The 23,012-nt window shown below is 43.9% G+C and overlaps 1 protein-coding gene across 1 annotated transcript in view; it reads left to right on the forward strand.

Moving 5' to 3' along the window:
• GREB1L (GREB1 like retinoic acid receptor coactivator) overlaps positions 1 to 23,012 on the forward strand; it is a 106,930-nt gene that overhangs the window by 45,360 nt on the left and 38,558 nt on the right. The window contains exons 10-15 of the mRNA XM_040984784.1: positions 4,101 to 4,427; positions 5,420 to 5,548; positions 6,428 to 6,562; positions 8,650 to 8,847; positions 15,766 to 15,946; positions 18,755 to 18,947. Coding sequence (XP_040840718.1) covers positions 4,101 to 4,427; positions 5,420 to 5,548; positions 6,428 to 6,562; positions 8,650 to 8,847; positions 15,766 to 15,946; positions 18,755 to 18,947 — 1,163 coding nt within the window. The remainder of the gene's footprint in view (positions 1 to 4,100; positions 4,428 to 5,419; positions 5,549 to 6,427; positions 6,563 to 8,649; positions 8,848 to 15,765; positions 15,947 to 18,754; positions 18,948 to 23,012) is intronic.

Consider the following 23,012-nt stretch of genomic DNA (forward strand, 5'->3'; position numbering starts at 1 on the left):
GTTGCCTCACACTGATGTTGAATGTATTCTAAGACTGAAAAATAAACACAGAATCAGTAAAACAAGACTTCATAGAGCCAGGCTCCTCCAACAAGCTAAACCAACCACCGTAGCAATATTTTTCCATCTTAATAGATTTTAAAAAATCAGAGTCCAAATTAAGTGAATCAGGTGCTCAAAATTGAAATATCTTCCCTTGAATTACTACAAGTTCTTATCTTTAAATATCTTTAAAAAGTCTTAACAAGAAGAGCTGTTTTTTTCCTTTTTTTTTTTTTTCCTTTTTCAATTAAACTTGGACACTAGAATTTCTGTGCTGGACAACAACTGTTCTAGAATCCTTGGAAACAAAAATTTGTCCCTGGAGGTTTTGAGAAGGCAAGAAGAGGATTTTCACATATGTGTCACATATTGTAGACAATTTTAAAAAAATAAACACCGACTTTTAAAGGACAGTGTTACTGCTTTGCTGGTTCGGTTACCTGGAACAGAGAAGAAAAGCAAGATTCTTCCATAAGAATAGGTTAGGCCTTTTCACCACAGTCATTTTAAACACAGTTTTCTGTTATTTCACAATTGGCAAAATCTTTTGAAGTAGATAATGGAATCAGAAAATCCAGAGATTCTTGGAGGGCTTTGAGTCTGCAGGAATCTTGCCTTTTCCTATTAGGGTAGCTGTATCTGAGAAGCTATCAGAACTAATGCCTGGGCTAAATGGGAGCTTCTGGAGACTAGCACTTAAATCGAAAAGAGGCTATTATCAAACTTGCAGAAAGTGGAGAAAAGGCTCCTGTAATTTTCCTGTTGTGGCCGAGGATGAGGAAGTGATGACCAATGAGTGTAAGCAGGGCATTTTGCTCAAAGGAGGGTCCATATTGCCTTTAAACTTTCATGTATTTCCTCATTTCTCAATGCCTAACAATAATTCAGTCAAAACTCCATGAAAGCGAGTCTTCAGGCAACAGCGATGCTGTGAACATGTGGGATAATTTTATTTCCCTAGAACATGCTTCCTAAACATGATACCCAATCCTGGTTTGCAGCGGGTTCTAAGCCTTTAGCTTGCCAGTGAGGGGTCTTGGCCTTTTGACTAAGATCGAGTGTAAGCTGGCGGTGAGAGATGTTAAGGAATTGGAGACAGGGACAGCTTGTTGTATGTTCTGGTGGAAAAAAAAGATATAAATAGATGGCCACCTGCCATTCATTTGACATGGTCAGTCCAACCCTGTCCACTTGAAGCTCATTACTGTGTGCCCACTTGCCCACTATCCATGATGCCAGTTTGATAAAGCTGAATGAAGATCAGAGGTTTTGGTGGGTCCCAGATGATGAAGGAAAAGGCATCCACTTCCCACTCCCCCCCCAGCAAATGATTAGGAAGGAGATGAGACACATAGATGTAAAAAGTTTTCTACCATGTGAAGAACAGAAAAATCCAAAATTCAGGGCACTTTACTTAATTTTCCTTATCCTAAAACACTACTAAGCTCCTGACTTTCTTCCTTTTGCAGAAACCATGGGTAGGGTCAGGGAGGCCACTCCAATATTGGAATGAAACTGAGGAAGGAAAGATTTCTGACTCAGGTAGTGACTTTTTGTTGATGTTGTTTAGAAATCCAGTCCCTTATCCTTAACTGTGTTCTGTCCTAAGGGACTTTGAGCCTTGGTTCTGAGTCCATCCCCGTGTGGATGCCAGCGATTCAAAGCAGGGGCTCACACTGCAAAAGGAATGACCAAATAGAGGAAATAGAAGCCCTGGCTCTCTGGGATTCCATGCTAGCTAAATGCAGAAACCTCTGTCTGTTGTGCCATTTGGATGCCAAATACTTGCTAATTTTGTTCTATACATTGGTTACATTTCCAAAGAGCGTGAGAATAAAATCCCCCAACTCCATGGGGCACAGCCAGCACTAAAAGCTTAGCTCTGGTGGTAGCGGGGGTTGAGGAACAAAGATCATATTTAACAATCCAGGATGCAGATGTCAGAAATATTCTCTAACTGGGGAAGGTGTGAGGCAGCTAAAATGTAAATTGGAACTGAAAAATTATTTTTCCTGTGGGCATGATTTATGAAGTTAGGTGCAGAGTGATTTCAAAGTACCTATGAACAAAATGAGAACCGAAACCTAAATTTCATCATATACCACTAGGTTGTCGTCTTGTTTCATTAGGCATTAACAATGTCCATGATTAATACATCAGAAACTGTGCCCACCATGATCATCTCCCAAGGCACATAATGAAAGTGACACTCACCCAATTCATCCTCTTTTTTTTTTTTTTTAAGATTTGTGTATTCTTATTGCAAAGTCAGATTTACAGAAAAAAGGAGAGACAGAGAGAAAGATCTGTACGCTGGTTCACTCCCCAAGTAACCACAACGGCTGGAGCTGAGCCAGTCTGAAGCCAGGAGCCTGGTTCTTCTTCCGAGTCTCCCACTCGGGTACTGTATCCCAAGACCTTAGACCATTCTCTGCCGCTTCCCCAGGCCACAAGCAGGGAGTTGGAAGGGAAGTGGAGCAGCTGGGATTAGAACCGACGCCCATGTGGGATTGCACCAGGCCCAGTCATCCTCTTTTAGAAAGATCAAGTACAGAGGAGAGGATAGTAGGACCCTGTTTTCTGTTCTGTTTTTAAATAAAAATAGATGAAGCTCTTGGAACTAGCATTGTAGACAGCAGTTTAAGCTGCCACCTGTGTCACCAACGTCCCACTTCAGAGCACCAGCTGCCCTGCTTCTGATCCAGCTCTGCACCAGTGAGCCTAGGACATCAGTAAGAAACGATGCAAGTGACTGAGCCCCTGCCGCCCGGATGGGAGACCCACATGGAGTTCCTGGTTGCTGGCTTTGGCCTGGTGCAGCCCTGGCGGTTTCCACCATCTGGGAACTAAGTAAACCAGGAAGTAGAAAATCACCCTCTGCCTGTCTTTGTCCCTCTCCTCTCTTTTCTCTGTCTCTCCCTCTCTCCTACTCTATCACTCTGCTTTCTAGATAAATAAAACTTTTTAAAACAGAGAAAGAAGAGAGATGGTTACTTCACAATCAAGAATGATTAGTTGGTGATCTGTACTTGGGACTACTTGAATAAAGCTTATTCATAAGTGGGAGGATACTAGGCTACAAGAATGGGGAACCTTTTTCTGGTTGGCTGACCAAAAAAATGATGTTGCCATCTTAAAAATTAGCCTGCTATGGGCCCTGCACAATGAATGGCTCAGTGGTTTAATCCTCACCTTGCAGCTGGGATCCCATAAAGTGCCAGTTCTTGTCCCAGCAGCTCTACTTCCCATCCAGCTCTCTGCTGTGGCCTGGGAAAGCAGTCAAGGTCGGCCCAAAGCCTTGGGACCCTGCACCCATGAGGGAGAACCAGAAGAAGCTCCTGGCTTTGGACCAGCTCAGGTGCAGTCTTTGCAGCAATTTGGGGAGTGAACCAGCAGATGGCGAATCTTTTTCTCTGTCTCTCCTAGTCTTCATAAATCTGATTTGCCTTTCCAATGAAAAATAGATAAATCTTTAAAAAAAAAAAAAAAAGGGGGGCCCGGCGGTGTGGCCTAGCAGCTAAAGTCCTCTCCTTGAATGTGTCAGGATCCCATATGGGCGCTGGTTCTAATCCCAGCAGCTCCACTTCCCATCCAGCTCCCTGCGTGTGGCCTGGGAAAGCAGTAGAGGACAGCCCAAAGCCTTGGGACCCTGCACCCATGTGGGAGACCTAGAAGAAGTTACTGGTTCCTGGCTCCGGATCGGTGCAGCATCGGCCATTGCGGTCACTTGGGGAGTTAATCATCAGATGGACGGTCTTCCTCTCTGTCTCTCCTCCTCTCTGTATAGCTGAGTTTGTAATGAAAATAAAATAAATCTTTTTTAAAAAATCTAAAAAAAAAATTAGTCTGCCGTAGATTAGGTGAAGTTTGAGTACCACCTACAGTTGTTTTGGCAGAACCAGACCACATAATTTAGCAGTCCTGCTCTGCCTGCAAGTCAGCCAGTTCCGTACCCTGAGGGTCTACAGACTAATATGTGGGTGTGAGTCTCTCTTCTACCTATAATTTAAAACAAACAAACAAAAAACCTCTAGCTGTAACTCTTTTTTTCAATGTAGGTCCTGATCAAATTCCTCTCAGGGAAGAATTTGAACAAATTATGCTGAAAGCTATGCAGGAATTTACTCTGAGAGAGCGAGCTCTACAGATTGGGGCCCAGTGTGTCCCCATATCTCCAGGACAACTTCCCTGGCTGGCTAGATTGATTGCCAGCGTATCTCAAGACTTGGTTCATGTGATCGTGACCCAGAACTCTTTGGCGGAAGGCATTTCAGAAACCCTGAGGACTCTCAGTGAAATGAGACACTATCAGAGGCTACCAGATTATGTGGTAGCAATTTGTGCTTCGAAAATCCGAGGAAATGAATTCTGCGTGGTAGTCTTAGGTGAGTAACTGTCTAATCCATCCACTCAGTCCCTCATCTATCCAAGAGATATTTAGCAACTGGTAGCTATTTGCTCCAACTTGGATCCTTCCTCCTAATTTTAATTCTTCTTTTCCTCCTTAGATCAGAGTTTTATAGCCCTTGGTTTGGCTGGTGCCCTTGGCAGCTGGCTCTGGGAGCATTATTTCAGAGCTCATCCTAGTAATAGATACCTTGGTCTCATATAACTTCTGTCCTTAAAAGGCTTTGGAACTGTCACTAGCCTAGCATGTGGTAAAGCCAGTGCCACAGGTGGCTTAAGCCAGTTCAGCAAATCTGCCAAAAACTTACCTCACGTGGCTTTTCTTCACTAAGGTGTCCATTCCATGTTATAACATGGACTCTAAGGGTAAGTCTCAAAAAGTTGGTGCAAAACATGTGGGTTTTGTTTTTGTTTTTTAACTTGTGCTGATTTTCCATCAGACCCCATGCTGGGTAGACTCCGTTTTGCTTCTCCTCTCTGAGTCCAGTGACACTGCTCCCTACCCAGGAGGCTAAGCCCCCTCCCCTTGGCAAGACCCTCCTGCCGTCTTGCTATGCTGCATGTATTTTCACAGAGCTCCGTCAGACACTGTGATATGTTAAATTATCCATTTTTAATTGTGAAGCAACCAGCTAAGTTTCTGTTTTAAAGATTAAATACTGTAACTGTGAAAACACAGTTTTTATGAGTTTTTCATGCTTTTTCCTTAGTCAGTAAGCACAAGAGTGTGTACACTTTGAGTTGTAAAATGCTAAGTACGTTATTCTTCCCCTTGGTCATCCAGCATGCTGTTATAAGCATTGTCTTTTTCTGTCTGTCATCTTCAACTGACATGTCAAATGTTGCCTCTTTTCGACATAGCAAGTCCCTGTAGTCACAGACTTTGTCTCCAGTTGTTGTTTTGTAAATGATGTTGCGGTGACCATCGCTCCCCCTGATGGGGCCTCTCTTGTCCCCCTGTGTGCTCCAGGTCAGCATCAGTCCCGGGCTCTGGCGGAGAGCATGCTCACCACAAGTGAGTTCTTGAAAGAAATTAGTTATGAGCTCATCACGGGAAAGGTCAGTTTCCTGGCATCACATTTCAAAACCACGTCATTAGGTGAGTAGTTGTAAAAGTCAGCCACCTGGCCGGCCCCTGGCTGCTTGGCTGTGTGAATTTAAATCTTCGACTGTCAAGGATGTGAGTGTGGAGTGCGAGCCCGCCAGCTCCTCTTGGAGTAGTGTAGCCTACGTATTCTGTTACTCATACCAAAGGAAGCAGCGGCAGTGCCAGCGAAAGGTGCCTTAGTCCTGAGACTGGGCTGCGGTCCTTAGCTCTGCCACAGCCTTGCTGAGTGACGTTGGGTGGATCTCTCCCACCGGATCTGCGTTCTGATATGTCATGGGGAGACAGAATAATCCCATTCTGTTTGTTTTTGACTGTTATGGAGGTCAAGAGAGATGCAGTGTGTGAAAGCATGTCACTTGAAAGTGTGATTCCAGGGCTGGTGTTGGGACATAGCAACTAAAGCACCAGCTTTGGGCATCCCATGTGGACAGCTGTTCAACACCCAGCTGTTCCACTATGGATCCAATCCCCTGCTAATGTGCCTGAGAAAGCAGCAGAAGATGACCCAAGTGCTTTGGCCCTTGCACCCTTGTGGGATATCTGGAAACAGCTCCAGATTCCTGGCTTGGGCTTGGGTTAGCCCCAGCCATGAGGCCGTTAGGAGAGTGAACCAGCAGATGGAAGATCTTTTTCTGTCTATGTTACTCTTTCAAATAAATTTTTAAAAATAAATCCTAAAAAAAAAAGGCATGATACCAGTATAGGTAGCTCTTGACATCAACGATGGCAACATGTAAACTCTGACATGAATTACTGGCTCACCCACAAAATGGTGGAGAACCCAGCCTACAGCCTGACTCAGAGATGGATACAAAGCAATAAATATGTCATCCCTCGTCACTTTCCTACCTCCACTTTCTTTTGTAATAGGTGATGATCTGGACATGCTGTTAGAAAAAATGCAGCAGAGAAGAGGAGACAGTGTGGTTACCCCTTTCAACGGAGACCTTCACGAATGTGTGTCACCCCGGGAGGCTGCTGCTATGATCCCCACGCAAAACCTGGGTAACGTCACCCCAGACCAGGAAGGGGAAATCCATTGCTAGCACAGACGTTGCAGAAGCAAAGTCACACTGAGAGTGCTGAGCGCTTAGAGCAGACTTTTCCTTGTTTACATGATAGATTGTCCTCGACTTTTAAAAGTGCCTTGCCCCAAATCAAAGGTCTGCTTCTTAGTAAGAATCTGATTCTTAAGATTAAAGGTTAAGTGAAAACTAGTGGCCCTCTTTTTCCCTGAGAAATTTCAGAGGTCTCAGTCCATTTTTCTTACTTTCCCAAGCTGTACCCAGAGCTGCTGTACTTGCTCCAAGTTCCAAACAACGGCTAGAAAGACTCTAGACTGCACGCTGTGAGGGGTCCCTGGCTGACTTTCCTTTGCTTATTCTGGAATGTGTAACGCACACACAGCCTCAGGGAGAAGGCCTTCCTGTTAGTGGGAGCATCACTTCCTCCTGTGAGCCAGGTGCCCAAGGGGAAGTGCTGGCTGAGAATGGGGAGTTTGATCATTCAGTTTTATTCGCTTGGACTCAGACTGCTCAGTCCACTGAGTGACAGACACAGCATGGGAGAGCCTGGGAGTAAGGACAGGAGAGCATCACGCCAGGAGGTAGACACGTGTCAGCCACTGCTGGTGGCCATTTGGTCTCCACTTGATAAGAATGCAGCATTTATATATTAGGATTGACAGGTAATGAGGAGTTGTGTGGTTTTGGCATCACTTCTGTCACAGAAACAAAGGTAAACACAGGCCATAAAATGGAACAGTGGTAATAAAGTAACCATCTAAAAACGTGTTATATTCCCTGTTTTGAAGTGTTCACACATTTAGAGTTTTAAAAATTCTCAGCATACTGACAGATTCCTAAGTCTTGACTCTATTTGGAAGATGTTGCTTCCAACTTTAAAAATTACTCATCTAGATTCTACAGATGTAAGAATATAAATTATGTGTAGTCCTCAATTTGTGAAATGAAAAAGAAATTAGATGAGAAGATAGACTCACTTTCATTGGTGGTCTTTGTAGATCGAAACCTGTTTGGGCTACTATTGACAATCACCACCTTCTGCCTTTCCAGTGAGTTTTCCCAGTCAGTGGCGAGACTACCGTGTCCAGGCTGGTCTTTGCCTTGGCTGCCTCACAGACTGATTTTAGAAAATGCTAATTGGTGAAGGTTAGCCAGACTCTTATGAATCTGTTTCAGACTGCTGCATGTGTTCTTGCTGAGAAACCTGCCCTTAAACTGGGATGTGGACATTGCCTGTGCAGGTGTTGAACTGACAAACTTGTTTCCGTGGTGTGTATGTACATAGACACACGTTTACAGGAGATTGGTTGCTTGATTATAACTTGCAGCAAAGTCCACTGACCTGCTGAGAGTATTTGGCTGTGTTTTTGTAATGCATCATCTCTGAGCAGCCAGCTGGCTATGTCATGAGTCAGGCTTCTTCAGACCCTCCAGGCACCAGCACTGGAATCGACCACAACTACCTAAGCCTGTCAGGTCAGAAGCACTGGCCAAGTCCAGTTGAGTTAGATGAAAGGTGAGGGACGTGTCATTCTGACCCGTTATGTAGTCACCAGGATATTCCAGACTGACTTGCCGAAGAGGAAGTGTTTACCCTGGTGTGATCCAGAAGAAATCAAAGGAACTCAAAACAATTATAGTCACAGCGTCAGCAGCCCCGCTTCCCCTGGGCAGGTCTGGGCTCAAGCACTGACCTCTGCTGACTTTCCTTGGATACCTAGAAGTCTCCCTTTCCAAGATGAGTCCCGGCTTTGGCTTCACTAAGATGCGTCAGTCTCTACCATCACTGTGTCCAAATCAGGGATGTTCAATTAGGTGTTCATGACCCAGCAGTTGATTTTTAAATGGCACATTTATTAAACTGCCACATACACTACTGAACAATTTTTTTTCTGGGAAAAAAAAATGGCCAATTTATTAAACTCAGTAAAGAATAAGAAGAAAGAGTAAGGATTCTTGATGACAGAGCATCTGTCATTTTACCAAAGATGTCACATGTCCTCAAATGGGTTTTAGAGGCCATCCAGGAAATAAATTAATCATAGTTTTATGAATTTTTTATTTTAGATTTAGATAACGAAACCTTCCAGATTTATCAACCTCAGCTTACAGTTGCCAGGAAGCTCTTATCCCAGGTGTGTGCTATTGCAGACAGCGGCAGCCAGAGCCTAGACCTCGGCCACTTCAGCAGAGTGGACTTCATCATCATCGTCCCAAGGTCAGAGGTTCTGGTCCAGCAAACTCTCCAACGGGTTCGACAGTCAGGTAAGAGGACACTGCCTACATCCAACCTTTAGATTCCCTCTACCATTTCCTTGGGTTTAATCTACTTTGCCTTAATTTATAGGACATGAAAAACATTTTTTTTTCAGTAATAAAATGCATAAATCACTCAGTAAGCCAATAAATCATGAACACTTTAAGCTTTGGACTTATCTGTAAGTTTACTCTCAGAGTAATCCAACATTTTTCTCTCCAAGGTAAATTGATGTACGTGATTGCCAAGGACGGTTAAATCCGTGATGTAATCTATGGGACTGGAATCTGTCATTCATTCAGGAAAAGACGTTTTCTCAAAACAAGGACAGTTCTGTGGTGAAATGACAGACTCTGTGCCAGCTGGCCTGCTTTTAGCCCACATAGGTCACATTTTCATAGGCAGATGTTTGAGCATTTAATCACATCCACAGCATGTTCTCAACCTCAAAGCCAGAACACTGTCCCCCATGTAAACAGTAAGCCTCACTGAAAAAATATATAGAGAGAGTTAGAGTTGCTCCTAAGAACTTTAACAGAAACAGGAAATAGAGGGAAAAATTTCCCCCAGACAATACTAAAAGGAAAAAGAACAAAAATTTTAAAATCATTTTAAAATCTGGGGCCTGGCATGGTAGCCTAGTGGCTAAAGTCCCTGCCTTGCATGCGCCAGGATGCCATATGGGTGCCAGTTCATGTCCTGGTGGCCCTACTCCCCATCCAAGTCCCTGTTTGTGGCCTGGAAAGCAGTAGAGGACAATCCAAAGCCTTGGGATCCCTGTACCTGTTTGGGAGACCCAGAGAGGTTCCTGGCTCTGGGCTTTAGATCAGCTCAGCTCTGGCCGTTGCGGCAATTAGGGGAGTGAATCAATGGATGGAAGATCTTTCTGCCTCTCCTCCTCTCTATCTATCTGACTTTCCAATAAAAATAAATAAATAAATCTTTTAAAAAATAATAAAATTTGCCTGGGATTACAAGAAACTATAAGGAACCTGGAAAATTGCAGCAGCTCGCGTCACCTTTGTGGCATAGTGGCTTAAGCCTCTACTTAGGATACTCCCATTCCATATTTGATGCCTGGGATTGAGTTCTGTCTCTGCTTCCAATCCAGCTATCCTACTGTCTGTTAGGCAGCAAATAATACCTCAAGTACTTAGGTCCCTGCCATTCAGGTTGGAGACCTGGATGAGGTTCCTAGCACCTGAATTTTACCTGCCCAGCCCCAGCTGTTGTGCATTTGGGAAATGAACCAGTGGATGGAAGCTTGCATGTACGCATTTTTCTCTATTCTTCAAATACATAGATAACTTTTTTTCTATAAAAAAAACACTATTATATGTTTTAAAATACCTATGCTACTACAGAAAAAGCATGACTAGAGTAGTCTTTCTTTTGAAAGATGGAAGAAACAAAGTAGGGAAATTTAAATATTTATAAGCCTTCCCACTCAAACATAACCACTGTTAAAACGTTGGTATTAATAAATAATGGAATATTAGTGCTATAGCTCTCTTCACACTTGTGTGTATTTTTACTCAACATTATTCTACACGCATTTTTCAGTGTCATGGAAAGCATTGTTTCTTTTTTTTTAAGATTTATTTATTTTTATTGGAAAGTCAGATTTATAGAGAGAAGGAAAGACAGAAAGAAAGATCTTCCATCCGCTGATTCACTCCCCAAGTGGCCACAATAGCTGGAGCCGAACCAATCTGAAACCAGGAGTCACGATCTGGCTCCTCCGTGGTTTAGGGTCCCAAGGCTTTGAGCCATCCTTGACTGCTTTTCCTAAGACACAAGCAGTGAGTTGGATGGGAAGTGGGGTTGCCAGGACATGAACTGGCACCCAGATGGGATCCCAGCATGGGCAAGGCAAGGAGTTTAGCCACTAGGCTACTGTGCCAAGCCCCGAAAACATCATTCTTAATGAATGTATACTTTTTTTTAATAATAATTATGCCAACATTTTTTTTTAATATTTAAGTATTTTCATTCTCTTGGAATACAAAATAATTGATAGAAGAGGAAAGCCTACCTTCATTTTATGATATGAAGAGAAATTGTTCAGGGTATGGTAAACAGATATCAGGTGATTACTCATTTAAAAAATTCTTAGCAATCATAGCTGTTAAAAGAGAAAGAACTCTCATGAATCCATCTGACCCAATTTCCTCATGTTTAATTATGTGAGTGGAGGAGAACTTGGTTTGCCTGAAGTCCCAAAGGGCAGAATGTTAGCATAATAAGGCTTATGTTTTGTTTTGTTTTTCATAATATGCCTAGTGCCCCATTCACTACCTCTCCTGGCCTGGCACCAGTGGATGTTCCACTAATCAAATGAAAGGCCGGTGGTGATGGTGGTGGTGGCAGTGATGGTGGTGATGGTGGTGGTGGTGGTGATGGTGGTGGTGGTGGTGATGGTGGTGGTGGTGATGGTGGTGGTGGTGGTGATGATGGTGGTGATGGTGATGGTGGTGATGGTGGTGATGGTGGTGATGGTGGTGGTGATGGTGGTGATGGTGGTGGTGGTGATGGTGGTGGTGGTGATGGTGGTGGTGGTGGTGGTGATGGTGGTGGTGGTGGTGGTGGTGATGGTGGTGGTGGTGGTGATGGTGGTGATGGTGGTGATGGTGGTGATGGTGGTGGTGGTGGTGATGGTGGTGGTGGTGATGGTGGTGATGGTGGTGGTGATGGTGGTGATGGTGATGGTGGTGTGTGTATGTATGTATTTGTGTGTATGGAAGACTGGGAGGAGGTATGTCTCTGCTTACTGGATTCTGTTTGCCTCATTAAAGAAAGCATTGCAGCAGTCAGTGAGCCTGCCAGGAAAAGCACCAGGCAGGGATAAGCTGCCAGGCGCCCAGAAAGGGCATGTCCTTGGCAGCCCATGTGTGGCTGAAAATAAAAGGTTGAAAATAGAAGTGGTCACATTGTTGCAGACCCAGCACTCCTGTGGAGCCTTTGGATACATGAACTCACATTCTGATTAAGAAAGGAAGGAAGGGAGGGAAGGAAAAAAAAAGAAAATATTATGAAAAGAACTTGGTGATTAGTAAAGAAACAGTCTTAACATCCTTATGTTTGCTCCAAGTGGTCATGTGACTGCTGGAGGCCTTGTAGAGGGGAACATTTTTAGACTCTAGGAAATACTATTGTGTTAGTACATTTAAAAAAATACCTGACGCTTAAGATAATTCTTCTCATTCAGGAGACCCCATGTTCTATAAATTAGAATCCCAGGGTACTGCTTTAATACAAATGCAAGTCACTTTCAGTCAAGATGGGAGGGAAGAAAACAGGAAGTACTAGTGATTGTATTTTTTTTTACCCTTCCTATTTTTAATATGGAATTGACTGAGAACCTCCCGCAAAAGGGAGCAGGTTGATCGTCCCCTAGACAAGCAAGTTTTTAATCATGCTCATGGGATTAAGACAGGTTTGCCATTTCCATACTTGCACGATTATAAAAGCTGTATAAAGACATGTACAAGAGGAAGTTTTAAGGAAGTCAAACAGTTGAGTGGGAAATTAAAAGAGAAAGCAGAAGGCATTCTCATTTTCTAAAATATCCTTGCTTAGTCTCATCAATTCACCAATCTTCTCTCACCCCTGTTCGTCACTTAAAACTTCAACAGAAAAAAAAAAAAGCAGTATTTATGGGGTGGTGACAAAAGCAGCAGGAAACAGGATCTCAGTGGGGAAAGTCCAGGGAAACGGCTCTGCCCTGAGTGAGGTGGGAGCCGCCCCCGATGGCTTTGTACAAGTAGAACTGAATGTACCTGTTCATGTCCGGCTGGATGAAGACTCTGTCTTCAGTGCATCCTTGTCCAGCGCCTCTGCCCCTAGTCACTCCCTAGACTCTGCTGGACCCTGGAACAATTTCAGACCACAGACTCCTTTCGCTACATGTGAAAGTTCCTGGATGTCGTGGATCCTCAGTGAGTTCTCCTTGCCATTCTATTCCACACTGGCTTCTTGCACACACCATTCCACTCACTCAAACATCATACCTCATTCTTCTTTCTTTAAATTTTTATTTATGTGAGAGATACAGAGGTTGAAGGACAGAGAAAGAGACAGGCAAAAAGAACTCCCAGCCACTGGTTCACTCATCAAAGGTTCCCAGTGGCTTAAAGAGGATGAAGCTGCGAGTGTAGAACTCATTCTAGACCCCTAATGTGGGTGGCACAAACCCCATTACTTGAGCAACTACTCGCTTCTACCCAGGTTCTGTAGTAGCAGGAATAAGAATCAAGAGGCAGAGTCGGGAACTAACATACAGGATGTGTCTTAATGGCTGAATGCCTAGCCCTCTTCCCTTCTTGTCTACAATGTTCCTCTCCTCCCGTTCCCAAAGAGATAAACCCCAAACCATCAGATAGAAGTGTTTAAAATGCATATCTGTCATCTTCATAACCGAGAAAGAAACAAAACACAAAAAACATAAAACACACACACACACACATAAAAATGAAAGCAAGTCTAAAATAAAATGTAAAGGAAGGATGACCCAAACATCCATTTAAAGACCCCCTCCCTTCAAGAAGGTGCCCCTCCATCCAGTTACCAGCAGAGCCAGCAAGTGACACAGCTGTGGACTGCCATGACACTCACCAGAATTCCCCACCTTGCCCATCCATGGGATGAAGGTCTTCCTCCTGTCCTCCTTGGGATCTCCAGGGCTAGTGTAGTGCCTGACACCATGCCAGATGCATAGATGACCAGTCAGCAGCTATCAGATGTTGAATGAACCTAGCGGGCAGTCCACTTTAAACAAATTAAATTTACCTGCCAAATTAAGTATTTGACTGGTTTTGAAAATATAGTAAAATTTGACTACTAAATTTGAGGTGAAATTTGAAGACAATCTCTAGGTAAAGGCTCCTAATGAAAAAATGCTTAAAAAGAAAATTACTTTTGTTTCTTTTGTTTTTAAATGTTAATTTGTATATAATTGAAAGGTAAGGCAACAGAGAGAGAAATGTCTTTCGTCTTCTTGATCACTCCCCAAATGCCCACTAATCCTAGGAGCCTGGGACTTGTCTGAGTCTCACACAGGAGTAGCCCAGGCCCGGAAGCCCTTATCTGCTGCCTCCGAGGGTACATTAGCCTGTGGTGAAATAGAACGGCTAGGACTCAAACCTGCACTCTGATACGGCTCACGGATATCTCAAACAGCAGCTTGATTTGCACCACAAAACCACCCCTGCCCATCTTTTCTAATACAGTCATTGTTAACAGCATTTTTATTACCACTTAAAGGTAATGGTATAAGGCATGTAGATACTAATTGCATGCAGTTATGAACTGACCTGTTTTATATTAGAAGACAAACTAGATATGTTAAGTCAGCATCATTCATAAATGGTCTTATGTTAAAGAAGGATATGGTGTTTTCATTAATTAGTCTAACGACAATTTCATGTTTCTAGAGCTACTTTAGAGGTCTTCATGTAGAAATAATTTAATTATAGGGAGAGATGATGATCTAGCTCTTTCAGTTCCTAACGTTTGGAGAATGTGGTAATCATGAGTAATCAACTCACTGTATAAATTCACAGAGAGCTTTCACATTTTAGATAACGTGCAGAACTGTCACTGTATAAAATTAGTAATGGTGCCAGACCCTGTACTGGCAAGCACACTCAAGAATCAGGTCTGGGATCACCTCAGACAAAGTTTCTTTGGAAATCTCCCTCAACTGAACTGCCGATCTCAGAACCCCAACCATGAAGAGACTATGTCACTCAGTGGATTCTGAATAGATTTCATTGTGCTTGGAACGGCGAGATTGGCAGCAATTCAGACCTGTTGAACTATCAAAACTGCCTGAGCAGGACCCTCGGAGCATGCCCCACATTGGGGACCTGGGATGGGTGACCCCAGGGAAAAATGATGATATTAGTGTGGAAAATTATCCACTTTCCTATAGCCCTTGACCATTTGTACCCTAATCAACTAAGCAAGATTATTTTTAAAAAATTAGTAACATACAACCTCAAACTGGGACGACCATAACCGAAGCAGGTCTTTGGCTCAACAATTAAGACACCTCTTCAGTTGCTCACACCTTCTATCAGAGTTCCGGGGTCTGAGACCCTGCTCTGCTTCTGACTCCCGCTCCCTTTTAATGTCCACCCCAGGGGACAGTGCTGGCACAAGTGTGTGTGTCCCTGATACCCACATGGGAGACCCAGACTGAGTTCTTGCCTCTTGGTTTACTCATGGCCCGGCTTTAGTAGGCATTTGGGTAGTGAACTAACAAATGGAAAATATCCTTCTCTAGCTCTAAAACTAGCTCTGACTTGCTGCTTTACAAATAAATTTTAAAAACAGATTGGGGTGCAGCCGGTTGATAGCAAGCACCCCATAGCAATGATCATGCTTGCTAGGTTCATTGTAGACAATGCAGAAACATGTCCTGAGGCTCCACGCACGCCCCACCTTTGCTCCCTCCACAAAATAAATTAAAAAAAAAAAAAAAAGCTCACAATCTAATGAGGCAGCTTTGAATCTCACATTGTATTTTCCTTCCTCAGATATACCCCCGCCTTAGGGGGTAAAGGAGTATTATGTGGTATATTACTTTCAAGAACCTCCAGTATTTTTCTGCAGGTGGCCTTTAGTAGTAGTTCCCTGTAGCTCTTTACATAGAAGTAGAACTTAATTGTATATCCAACCGCCTTTGCTTCAGGTGTCAGAACATTCCTTGTATTTGTGTGTGGCATAGGAGATGAAGTGAGATGCTCTCAAGAAAGGGGAATCTGGTATTTCCACTTTTAAATTGTGATGAAGAATATGAAAAAAAAAATCTCTAAATCTCTATGTAACATTAATATCAAATATCAGTTGCACAGAAAGCGTTTATCTCGTGAGTGTGTGTGTCTGTCTGTCTGTCCAGTGGATTAACTCTTTCTTCTTCACAGGCGTCCTTGTAGACTTGGGTCTGGAGGACAACGGGACAGCTCATCAGAGAGCAGAGAAATACGTGGTGCGTCTCGACAATGAGATCCAAAGCAAGTTTGATGTTTTTATGCGAAAAGTGAAACAGAACCCATACACATTGTTTGTGCTGGTTCATGACAACTCTCACGTGGAACTAACGAGGTGATTGCTTCAGAGTGAGCAAATACAGTCTTTCTTCTATGGCAGTAAACGTTACATAATGAGCTACCGTAAAGGTGGTGATTGGGAAGTCCAGGGACATCTGCTCACTGGCCACTTCTTCCTGCTCTTTCCTCGTTCCTTCAACATGTCTCCTTACCTATGTAAGTTGTAACTATCCTGTGGCTGGATGTCGACATTCCTGCTAGGAATCCAGTCTCCAAAGCACTGTGGAGCTCAGCTGCTTCAGAGAGAGTGCGAGGTGAAGGAGCGCCCAGAGAGACGCCGCCCTCACACCGCCTCCTCCCTGCTCCTTCTCTTGCCTTTCTCCCCCTTGTGTTCCTCAGTTCCTCCTCATCATTGCCTGCTTTCTCTTGTTCTGCCTGTGCAAGCGGTAGAGCTGCCGTGTCAGCGCTGAGCAGATCTGAAACCTTCCCTGGTTTCCCGGTTTAAACAAGAGCGTATCATTTCTTGACGGGACTTATTAATGAAGGAACAGAATGCCTGGAATGATGAAGCTAGTTTTGTTCCCGGATCAAATTATAGTCATTAGCTGGTTTAGGGTATCTTTGTTCCTGTGGACTAAAAAGGCAAGTAGTTTAAAAGTGGAGGTGGTCGGGGAGGGGGAACAGATACTATTGCACATCAACATTTGCTTTCACCGCATCAGAAGCAGGAAGTCACAGGTGTCCTCAAGCACATGTAGGGTTTTTTTCTCCAGAAGTCACTGAGGTTGGAAATTTCTTCATCTCTGGCAGAAATGTCAGAATTCCCAAAGCCCTTGTTGAGAAGTTAGGAAGTGTTTGATACTCAACAGCCTGAAATCTACAGCCATAGTAGGTATACTCATAAATAAGAATTTTCCAAAGCTTGTTATATTTAGGAGAAAAAAAGAAGAAAAAAAAGGAAGGAGAGCAAGAAGAAAGAAGGGAACCAGGAAATCTTGTCCACATCTATTCAGTTGTTGTGGTTGTTAAGGAACAGAAAGAGCTCACTGACTTTATAGGAGGGTACTTCAAAAAGGGCCTGGAAAATGCATATTATCAAGAACATGCATGTGTTTCAAGAATAATATTATAGGGGGACACTGAAGGGGAAAATGGGGTGATTGGGAATGAAGGGGCATATCCCTATACAACCATATGATGGAAAATACTAAAGAAGAAAAACTACAACAAAAAAGAAAAAATGTACATGTATGTCAGGGGTTTTACACCCAAATAATCATATTTTAATCCTATTTTTCCATGATTTTTAAAGTACCCTTATATAGATAGTTGATGGCTGTCCAGGGCACTGGAGACTAGGGTCTGGTCTGCCCGGCCCCCACATCTCCTAGGCTCCAGCCTGTATCAGGAGGAGGGGCCACAGGAGCCAGTTATGTCACCTACCTGGCGGGATTCCAGGTGACCAGTGGCACACCTGAATGGACATTCCTTGCATAGTTGGGGCACAGACAGCCCCTTTGCCTTCCCACATGTCTAGATGTGTGTATAAAACTCCTCCACACGTATCTCAGACGCCCTTTTCGCTTCCCTCTTCCTTCCCCTCTGTGCGAAGGGGGCCCAGGAGCGGATTTTCCAATAAAGCTTCCATCTCAACTCTGAACAACTTGCCGATATTATTCCACCAGCGGGCGGGCGGGCGGGCGGTGGCCATCATCTAACAATAGTTATTTAAAGTTTGGTGTAATGATGGGCAGGTATCAGGGTCCATCAAGTTAATCTGCTGCTTGGGCATGCCCATATCACTTATCAGAGTTCCTCCTTTGAGTCCTGGGTATCCCACTTCTGGTCCAGCTTCCTACTAATGTGATGACTCAGATGGTTGAGTCCCTTCCATCTGTATGAGATGCCCAGAAGGAGCTCCTGGCTTTGGATTGGCTCAGTCTTGGCTATTACTGTCATTTAGAAGGTTTCATTTCCTTACTCCCAGCCTCCCCTCCATTCTTCTGCCTTTCAAATATATATAAATAAACTTAATTTTGAGATTTAATCTCTCTGTCTAATTCCCCAGTTTGAACATACTTGATTAAAAACAAAAGTGTGTTTTTGAGGCTGGATGGTACCCTAGGATAGTACATGCAAGTGAAAGAGAACTGAAAAGGATTCACAAGTGAAGATTTGGTCATAGGGAGTGGGGCTGCAGGAGATCCTCCTCTGCCCTCCTCACAGTCCAGCAGCCCAAGGGAGGAAGGTGCATGTTAGTAACTGGAGATCCTGATGCTTCTGGGTCCTCTAGGGTACAGATCACTGCAAGGAGATAGCCTCGGGTTTTGATGGAGCAGCCCCCATTGTTGTTCAGACAGCTCTTCAAGTCTAACTAGCTTCTAACCAAGGGCTTTAAGAATTCTGATATTTCTAACAGAGATCAAGAAATTACCAACCTAGTGTTTTCTGGGGAAAAAAAATCTGTACATGTTTGAGGATGCCTGCAATTTCCTTCTCATGATGTGGTTCAGATAGCTTTCAAAGTGATCCTCTCAACTTTAGTTGTAGCTATCCTTAGCCAAGATAACTGAATTTAGACTGAGGTATATAAGACACAAGCTGAAGAGAAAACACACATTCTTTCTCTCTCTCTCTCTCTCTCTCTCTCTCTCTCTCTCTCTCTCTCTGTTTGTGTGTTTCCCTGAAAATGACAGGAAGGAAAGTACATTTTTTCTTTCCCAAATCAAATTTTGGATGCTTTTTCACTCCTGTTCCAAGTTTATAAGAGCTAGAAAAGAACTATAAAAATGTTGTCTCCATGTCAGTGCAGGCATAACTGATGAAACAGGAAGTATTAATGTGACTTTCAATATTTCCACAGTGTCATTTCAGGCTCTGTGTCACACGGTGAGCCCAGTCATGGATTAGCTGATAGAGTCATAAACTGCAGAGAAGTTCTGGAAGCTTTCAACCTCTTGGTGCTGCAAGTTAGCTCCTTCCCGTACACGCTACAGACCCAACAGTCTCGAATCAGCTCCAGCAATGAGGTTCACTGGATACAGCTGGACACGGTGGTGAGTCGGCTACGTAGTCACGTTCTCACTTCTCCACAAATGCAGTCGTGACTTTGTAAAGCATAGTACAAGAGTTCACAAGTCTAACATAATATATTCTCCACTGAAAGTTCCATGGGGTCATAAGTAGCATATGGATAAAACCCAGTGATCTGATCAAGTGATTCTTTTTACAGTATTACATACCAACAGAGTTAGCCATCCCAGATAGTCTTAAAAATGTGTTGTCATCAGACTGATGGACATAGGACTCCTTTTGAAGGACTATGCTGCTGTAGTAACATGGGGAAAATCAGTCAGGGGTTAGGAATTTGGGGAAAGAGTAGAGAAATCACAGGCCCTATGCCATTGTACCATAAAATTAAAAATAATAAAATCAGAAATTAGCTAGCCAAAAAAAAAATGTGTTATCTGAAACACCCACAATATCCTAGCTTATCATTGTGCCTTTAAATGGTATCACTCTTAGTCATTCTGATACTCACACAACAGCTGGATTTTTCCATTTAATCAGCTGCCACAGTATGCTGATTAAAATGGATAGCACTGTTGCTTTTACAAACTAAGGAGCAGGGTTGAATATGTTGAGAGTAACCATCTCAAAACTGTTTATATATGTGTGTGTGTATGTATGTATGTATGTGTGTTTATATATACAGTCTTTTTTAGTTTATAAACCCTGAAAAGTATTTTCTGTGACCTACAAACTCTATGCTAAATGTGCTATTTTGAAAAAGAATTAAGTTTTATAAAAATAATGAAGAGTACTCATTACATAATGGATTCTTTGCTTAAAAATATTAGGCACACTGTATAAAAGTAGCTATGTTTAGAAAACACCAGAGAAGCTGATGTTGTATTCCAGCGGGTTAAGCTGCCATTTGTAATGCCAGCATAGCATGCGAGAGTGCTGGTCCGGGTCCTGGCTGCTGTGCTCCCCATCCAGCGTCCTGCTAATGCATCTGGGTAGACAATGGAGGCTGAGCCATGTGCTGTTGCCACCCATTGGGAAACCAGAATGGAATTCATGGCTCCAAGATTCAGTCTAATGCAGACCTTGCTGTTGTCTCTCTCTCTTTCTCTTTTTGCCTTTCATTTGTATTTTATTTTTAAAATATTTGTCTGAAAGGCACAATGACCAAGAAGGAAAAGCAGAGAGAAAGAAAGATCTCCAGCTGCTGGTTCTCTCCAATAATAGCCACAACTACCAGACTTGAGCCAGTCTTAAACCAGGAGCCAGAAACTTCTTTCTTGTCCCCCACATGGGTGCAGGGGCCTAAGCACGTGAGCCATCTCCCGCTGCTTTCCCGGGTGCATTAGCAAGAAGCTGGATCAGAAGTGCAGCCAGCATTCAAAGGCCCACATAAGGATACTGGCCCTGCAGGCAGTGGCTTAATTCACAGCCTTGAATAAATAAATTTCAGGGCTCTCCTGTTGGTATAGCAAGTTAATCCTGTAGCTGGGGTGCCAGCATCTCTTCCTTTTGCCCTTTCTTTATTATTTTTATTGAAAAGACAGATATACAAAGAGAAGGCGATACAGAGAGAAAGATCCTCTGTCCACTGTTCACTCCCCAAGTGGCTGCAATGGCTAGAGCTGAGCCGATCTAAAGCCAGAAACCAGGAGATTCTTCCAGGTCTCCCACTTGGGTGCAGGGTCCCAAGGCTGTTCTCCCAGGCCACAAGCAGGGAGCTGGATGGGAAGTGGAGCTGCCAGGATATGAACATATGCAACCCCGGTGCATGCCAGGAAAGGATTTAACTACTAGGCCATCGTTCTGAGCCTAGCCTTTCTTTCTATCTCTCCTCACTGTGTAACTCTGTCTTTCAAATAATAATAATAATAATACTTTTTAAAATCTTCAAAGAAATTAAAACAAATGAATGAATACATTTTTTAAAAGTTTTATTTTTATTGCAAAGTCGGATATACAGAGAGGAGGACAGACAGAGGGGATGATCTTCCATCCGATGATTCACTCCCCAAGTGACCGCAACAGCTACAGCTGAGCCGATCCGAAGCCAGGAGCCAGGAACTTCCTCCAGATCTCCCATGTGGGTGCAGGGTCCCAAGGCTTTGGGCTGTCCTCGACTTCTTTCCCAGGCCACAAGCAGGGAGCTGGATGGGAAGTGGGGTCACTGGCCGGGATTAGAACCGGCGCCCATATGGGATCCTGGTGCTGTGCAAGGCGAGGACTTTAGCCACTAGGCCACCACGCCAGACCCAAATAAATTTTAAACTCACAACATACCCCAGAAATCTTTTACATCAGAGACAGATTTGTTTATCAGCCTAGTGCATTTTTCTGTTTTGAAGTGGATTTCCCCTCATGGTGGCTCTGCTCTTTGAGCGTTAGTTTATTCTCTGCCACCAGCAATCTCAGGCTCTTGAGTCATGCTGCCATCAACAGCATCTTCCAGAGAAAAGCCAGCTCGGTGTTCACTCTCCGAGAGAGGTTGCCTTGTGCTTCTGCTCAACCGGGATATTCTCTGAGCCATTTGACTCGTAGGTGGCCAGGTCAGGCGTGAGATGATAGCAAGGGGACAGCCCTTGGACAGTAAAATGAATGAAGGGAAAATGATGCCTTTAGTACAATAGATGGTTCTGTTCTATGTTAAGTTTCAGTGTCTTGGAGTTCACCCACATTGGTTGTCCTGTCTTTTCCGGAAGGTGGAATTGCCCCGTGAGAGGAGGAAGAATGAATAGCTTCAGCCCGTTACCTTCTCCCAACAAAAAGTCGTAGAGATAAGGGCTTGATAATTTCCCCTAAAATGATCATCCTTGTGATTATGGTTCACATTTTAGACATGCTAATGGTAGTGTCATTGTGGTTTTTTTTTTTTTAAGATTTATTTTTATTATTTTCTTTATTGGAAAGGCGGATATACAGAGAGGAGAGACAGAGAGGAAGATCTTCCGTCCGATGAGTCACTCCCCAAGTGAGCACAACGGTCGATGCTATGCCGATCCGAAGCCAGGAGACTCTTCCGGGTCTCCCACGCGGGTGCAGGGTCCCAAAGCTTTGGGCCGTCCTCAACTGCTTTCCCAGGCCACAGGCAGGGAGCTGGAAGGGAAGCGGGGCTGCCGGGATTAGAACCGGCGCCCATATGGGATCCCGGGCGTGCAAGGCGAGGACTTAACCACTTGCGCCACCGCGCCGGGCCCGTCATTGTGGTTTTTAAAAAAGATTCTTACCTTTGGGATGTCTGCCTGCACGCTTACGGATTAACAATTTGATTGTGAGGATGTGTGGAAGGGAGTTATGACAGTCTTCTGTAAAATAAGGGTCTAGCACCTGACACGGTGACTTGGCAGTAAAAACCCTCGCCTTGCATGCACCAGGATCCCATATGGGCACCGGTTCTAATCCCGGCAGCTCCACTTCCCATCCTGCTCCCTGCTTGTGGCCTGGGAAAGCAGTCAAGGACGGCCCAAGGTCTTGGGACCCTGCACCTACGTGGGAGACCCAGAGGAAGTTCCTGGCTCCTGGCTTCAGATTAGCTCAGCTCCAGCCATTGCGGCCACTTGGAGAGTAGTGAATCATCAAATGGAGGCTCTTCCTCTCTGTATTTCCAATAAAAATAAGTAAATCTTTTCAAAGAAATTTAAATTAAAGGTATAAAAATCATCTCAATGAAATTGAAGTAAACAGAAAAGAAAGAAGCTTTGAGTCTAACTTACAGCAATTTTATCGTAGAGGGGAGAAGCTCCTGAGGACTCGTCCTCTTCAGAGCTGTTGAAGGCAGCAACCTGCAGCAGGAGTCACGTCCTTCCAGAACATGTGGTTGGGCACATGGAAAAAGAACACACAGGGAGCTGATGGACTAGAAGAGAAAGGGACATATCTAAGTCACAGTTATCTCAAGTAGAAAAAGATGTTTGAGGAAAAAAAGAAACTGCTGTAAGGGTTGAGGGAGAGACTTTGCAGACAGTGGAGACCTGAAGAGGCCACATGGAGGACAGGGCGCTGGTATTGACTTTGAAAGAATGAAGGCTGGACAGAGGGAATGGGGGCAGACACTCCTGGCAGCCAGCAGAGGGCAGGAGAGAGAGGGAGGCAGGAGC

This window comes from Ochotona curzoniae, unplaced genomic scaffold (assembly GCF_017591425.1).
Source record: "Ochotona curzoniae isolate NIBS_2020 unplaced genomic scaffold, NIBS_Ocur_1.0 contig_43, whole genome shotgun sequence".
Lineage (NCBI taxonomy): Eukaryota > Metazoa > Chordata > Mammalia > Lagomorpha > Ochotonidae > Ochotona > Ochotona curzoniae.